At 58.6% G+C, this 5,514-nt stretch overlaps 1 protein-coding gene across 1 annotated transcript; it reads left to right on the plus strand.

The window, feature by feature from the left end:
* Window positions 1-2,821: 2,821 nt before the first annotated feature.
* On the plus strand, window positions 2,822-3,538 carry GUITHDRAFT_119390 (hypothetical protein; the record flags this gene model as incomplete). Its single annotated transcript, XM_005821390.1, has 1 exon — window positions 2,822-3,538. The coding sequence occupies one exon, from the start codon at window positions 2,822-2,824 to the stop codon at window positions 3,536-3,538; it is 717 nt and encodes a 238-aa protein (XP_005821447.1).
* Between the last annotated feature and the right edge of the window lie 1,976 nt (window positions 3,539-5,514).

Here is a 5,514-nt window from a genome sequence, read left to right on the forward strand (position 1 = left end):
GATGTTGGTGCTGATGGTGCTAGTGATGAAGCAGTGACTGTGATGGTGCGTATCATGAGGGCAGGGAATGATCCTCCAGGTTGTGTTTGCGAGTGAACTACTCCATGAACTACTCCATGAACTACTCCATGAACTACTCCATGAACTACTCCATGAACTACTCCATGAACTACTCCATGAACTACTCCATGAACTACTCCATGAACTACTCCATGAACTACTCCATGAACTACTCCATGAACTACTCCATGAACTACTCCATGAACTACTCCATGAACGCGATGATGGAGTAGCCAAACCTTGTCTGAAGAAGCTGGAGGCATGGAGTACACCGGGTGTCGAGATGGTCTTAGAGGGCACTTGCTCGATTTCGTTGTCTTGCTTTTGACAAGGATGGAGGGACTGCCGAGACCGGACTCTAGCTCGCAGAAGAGTTTCATGTAGGTGCTGCATGCGATGGACACCTCTCCTGCTGACTTGCTCCGACCTGCAGCGTTGAAAAAACGCTCACGACTGCATCGCTCAGCTCGAGGTCAGCTGGACCTCTCCTCCTTGGCCTTCGACCTCCACTGATTCTCCTTGTTAGCTTGTCCGTGGTCTCCTCCTCTCTGCTGCTCCTCTCGCTCGTGTCTTTCTCTTGTTGTACTCTAGTCTGTTTGCTGCTCGCCTCCTCTACTTGTCTTGTCGTCATGGTTGAGATGTTCTCCATCTCGTTTGAGATGATGATTATGACAACAATGATAGAGATGAGAATGTTGTTGTTGGTGGTGGTGGTGAGATGATCGCCGGCACCAGAAGCTCCTGTAAGGACATGTCACAACTAACAGTTGAAAGGTAGAGAGTGAGTGTAAGGACATGTCACAACTAACAGTTGGATTGTGGAGAGTGAGTGTAAGGACATGAATCTCTGATCTCACACCTCTCACTACTTGTGCCCCGAACGAGTACGCCCGTTATCAGAGCACCTTTATAGACCTTCGCCGTAAGCGCTTGATTCGGTTTCAGAGCCACCGGAATTCACAACAAGGATATCTCCTCCTCGAGCGTTCATCCCTCTTGCCATCTCGACGGACGGTACCCTGCACCCTGACACCCTCCGCTTCATCTGGTATCTGGCGGACATCATTGCTCAGCGCTCGATGCCTCTTGAGGATGCGGCGTTTGGTCGGCACTTCGTGCCTGATGACGGCCCTGCTGCTGAGGTCTTGGCTCGCAAACGCGCCGCCACCTATCAGCGCCTCACCATGCAGCTGAAGCTGGAGGCGCTCTTGTCTGGTGCGAAGCGCGCCTGCTTCCTCCCCGGGCATCGGTCGGGTCACGCCGGTCCTTGGGCATTGCCGCGGCGTCGCCGCCGTCACGGGCGGCTACCGCTGACTCGGCTACCGCTGACTCGGAGGCTAGCGAGGCTGCCCCAGGCGGACCCCCCGGGGCAACGCCGGCTCCTTGTCGGCGGCTGCCCTTTCTCCGTCCGCGGCCGCCCGCTTTGTGGCGGCAGCGGACGTCTCGACTGACAGTGGTCAGTCGGCTGCCTCCGGGTATCGCGTCTAAGGGATTTTATTCCTCCTGCATGCTCCTGCTGCTTGTTGCTTGATTGCTTGACCCTTAGGCTGCTTGTCTGCGCGGCTTCGCGCTTGGGCTGGCGGTGCCGCGTCTGGGTGCCAGCAGTGCTGGTTCTTTTCGGGCTTGTGTTTTGTGTGTGATTGTGCAGCTTCTCGCTGTGCGCTGTGTGCCTGGAGACACACAATGGATTTACTGGCAGAAGGTAAAAAGTGCCTCAAGCAAAACAAAGCAGCAACAAGCTGCAACTAGACGCGGCACCGCCAGCCTTAATGGATTTACTGGCAGGAGGTAAAAAGTGCCTCAAGCCAGCCGAAGCGCGAAGCCGCGCAGACAAGCAGCCTAAGGGTCAGGCAATCAAGCAACAAGCAGCAGGAGCATGCAGGAGGAATAACATCCCTTAGACGCGATACCCGGAGGCAGCCGACTGACCACTGTCAGTCGAGACGTCCGCTGCCGCACCATGCGGGCGGCCCGGCGCGGACGGAGAAAGGGCAGCCGCCGACAAGGAGCCGGCGTTGCCCGACCAACACCGCCCGTGACGGCCGGGCCGCGGGCGACGCCGCAGCAATGCCCATGGACCGGCGGGACCCGACCGATGCCGGGGAGGAAGCAGGCGAGCTCGGACCAGCAGCAAGCACCCCAGTGGTGTCGAGCAACTTGCCGCAGACCGGTGGTCTCATCGTATCTTGACTTGGAACTCAACTCTCCGAGTCTGCTGACATTCTCTTGTTTGTGCCCAGTCAGATAGCGCCAAATTAAACTCTTCTGTAAACCAAGACGACCCTTACGTGTTCAAGCGGAGGTGCCTTCCCGGACTCGGGCAGCCTGTGCCTCGGGCCGGGACCGTCCGACGGCCGTCACCCGTCGTGATTGTCTGGAAGCAGTGTGTTTCACACAAGTTACTTTAGTGTGCATTAAACTCGGCCCGACGGTCATAGTAAACGGCACTTCGTTCCTGATGATGGACCTGCTGCTGAGGTCTTGGCTCGCAAACGCGCCGCCACCTATCAGCGCCTCACCATGCAGCTGATGCCCCCTCATTCGCTGCCTCTTCCTGTTACTACTTCTCTGTTGAGGCAGACTTGTTGATTTACCCTTTTCTCCCGTTTTCTCCATTTAAGTAAAAATACACAGGAAAGATGCGACGGTGATGGAGGAGCGAACAGGGGGAGAGGGAGGGGAGGAGAGAGGAGAAGGAGCGGGCGAAGGACGGCTTGGGACCGCTGGTTCATGGAAGCCGCGCGAAGGAAAGATGCATCTGATGCCTTTCCTACTTCCAACCAGTTACGCCGACAGTGAGCATGAAGAGGTACAGAAGGTAGCGAGAGAGATCGGTGTCGGAGTATCGGACGACATACAAGCAGCTCGGGCAGTTAGGGACTGGGTGAGGAGAAACATCTGCTACGTGCTAGACGACAAGGATAGAAGAGCGAGCGAGACATTGCGGTCGAGGGAAGGCATGTGCACCAACAAAGCCAACCTACAGGTCGCGTTGCTTCGAGCGCTGGGCGTGGCTGCAGGGTACGTGCTGGTGAATGTAACGCGCGAGGCATTCAGAGTCTCAGGCGTGGAGGAGACGCTTGTAGGACAGATATCTGAACCGACAGTGCACTGCTTCTGTGCCGTCTACATCGAGCGATACGGTCGCTTCTTGCACTTTGATGGAACTGAAGATCTGGAAAGTTTGGAGCAGGAGAATCTCCTTCTAGAAGAGAGCGAAGACACGGGAGAGACGAGGTATAAGCAAGACTTCCTGCGAGGACCCTTGGGGCCAGTGCAGTCCAACATCGATCACCTTTTGGCGTGGAAGTTTCCTCGTAAGATACCACAAGAGCTCATCGAGGAGCAGAACTCCAGCTACAGGAAGCGGAGGAGGCTACAAGCTGAAACACAAGCCAGGTCCTTCACGAGGCATGAGGAGGCGTCGGGGGCAGCATCGCCGAACGGGTCGAGTGATGGCTTGGCTGCCAGATCTTGATGCATCCATCGGCAGCGATGGAGTAGAGGGTCGAGTCGTGGTGGTCCAAGTCAAGGATGTCACTGCTGTGCGCGTTGAGAATGAAGCGCCTCCTCCAGTGTGTCAGCTCCCACGCTATGAGCCCTTGCGGCAGGTCCACAGAGCAGGACAGCAGCAGCGGCTGCCTCCTCCCTCCTCCCCACAGCACCGCTGGCCCTTTGCCGTCGAGCTCGCGCAGGAGGCGCAGCATGCGCATGTCCCACACCTGCGAGGCCTCAGGAGGGTCAGCAGCGGCAGCCTCACCTTGAGCGTTCGCTCCCCGGCGCTCAGCAGCTGCTGACTCGCTCCCTCCACTCGCTGCATGCCCATCACCGTGTCGCACTGACCCTCGAGCACTGCAGCCGAGCCCTTCTGACGCAGACGTGAGGTAGGAAGCGAAAGCAACGAGAGAAGGGGAGGAGAAAGTCAGAAGCACTTGTGAGAAGGGGAGGAGAAAGTCAGAAGCACTTGTGAGAGGGGGAGGAGAAAGTCAGAAGCACTTGTGAGAAGGGGAGGAGAAAGTCAGAAGCACCTGGGCCCGCACGTCCCAGATGCGGATGGTGGCATCGACGGATCCCGAGAGGATGGTGGAGTCGTCAAGGAGGGCAAGAGATCGAACCGCAAGGACGTGCTCCTGCCAAGAGGTTCAGACCTGACGATCCAGCTCCTCCCCACCTGAAGCCTCAGCTCTTCTATCCCCGTCTCAACGTCCCACTTGCTGACCTGTTGGATTGTCAGCTCTCAGCTCTCCTGTCCCCTCCCCCTCCCCCTCCTCTGCCCTCTTCTCCTCATACTCTCACCACGCCCTTGTCGTCACCGCTCACTAGCTTCCTCTCCTCAAGAACCATCAGGGCGTGCATATCCATGTGTCGCCCTCGCATCCCGATCCTGCCGTCTGCCTCCAGCTGCTCTCCAGCTCGCAAACTCTCAATCTTGTCAGTGTTCCACACAGTCACAACGTCGTCAGGGAAGCTGCCGCCAGCCAAGACTTTGCCGCCCAGAACGGGGGACGAGCAGAGGGCAGACAGGCTCCTCGTCTACGCGAGGATGAGAAACACAAGCAGCCCTCCCTCCTCCAGCTGACCTCCTGCTTGCACGTGTGAAGGTGTACGGCGCCTCCTCCTCCATCGCTCAGGCGCCACAGTCGCACAGCAGCATCCTTCTCCGAAGTGCTCGCCAACATCCTAGCAGGCCCTCTGCAGCTCCGCTTAGATCTTCTTCCATCCTCCTCCTCCTCCCCCTCCCTCTCTGCTCCTCCTCCCTCCCTCTCTGCTCCTCCTCCCTCTGCCTTACCCTCGTTCCTCCACCACCTTCACGAAGGCGCTTTCACCTCCTGCATGACGCAAGATGGCTGTGCAGACAAGTTGCTGCTCGACCGGTTGGTCGGCAGGGTCGTTCTCCCCCGTCCAGCTCTGCTCCAGCTGGACTCGAACAGGCTCCCGTGGCTCTTCTATCGCCCGCACGTCTCGCTGCATCGCTTGGCAGATCTCGAGCCTCGCGCTCCAGCTCAGCCTCGTCCACTCCCTCCCCTCGCACGCCCCCCGCGCCTCCAACAGAACCCCAGGTGGCATCTCCTCCACCAGCCGCTGGGCCCTCGCCTCCTCCTCCTCTTCCAGCATCGTCGGCAGGCGGCGAAAGGCGGCGGCGAGTTGGGCCGCCTGCAGCTTCAAGGAGCGAACCTCGCTCTGCACCTGCTCGAGCTCAGAGCTCACTGGCTGGAAGGCACACGCGGCCTCCTCGTGCTGCTTCTGGTCGCACCTCCGCACTACCTCCTTGCAGCCCAGACGCGCGTTCCTGCATGGGAGCAGCGCGAGGGGACACGCGAAGGCGGCATGGAGCGCGAGGAAAGTCTGCGAGAAGGAGGAGCCGCACTGCATGGGACAAGCCACCGACCGCAACCTCGAGATGGAGACGGAGAGGTTGACGACGCCCAGCAGACACTCGGCCTGCGTTCTCAG

The sequence above is a fragment of the Guillardia theta genome (assembly GCF_000315625.1).
Source record: "Guillardia theta CCMP2712 unplaced genomic scaffold GUITHscaffold_145, whole genome shotgun sequence".
NCBI classification, from domain to species: Eukaryota; class Cryptophyceae; order Pyrenomonadales; family Geminigeraceae; genus Guillardia; species Guillardia theta.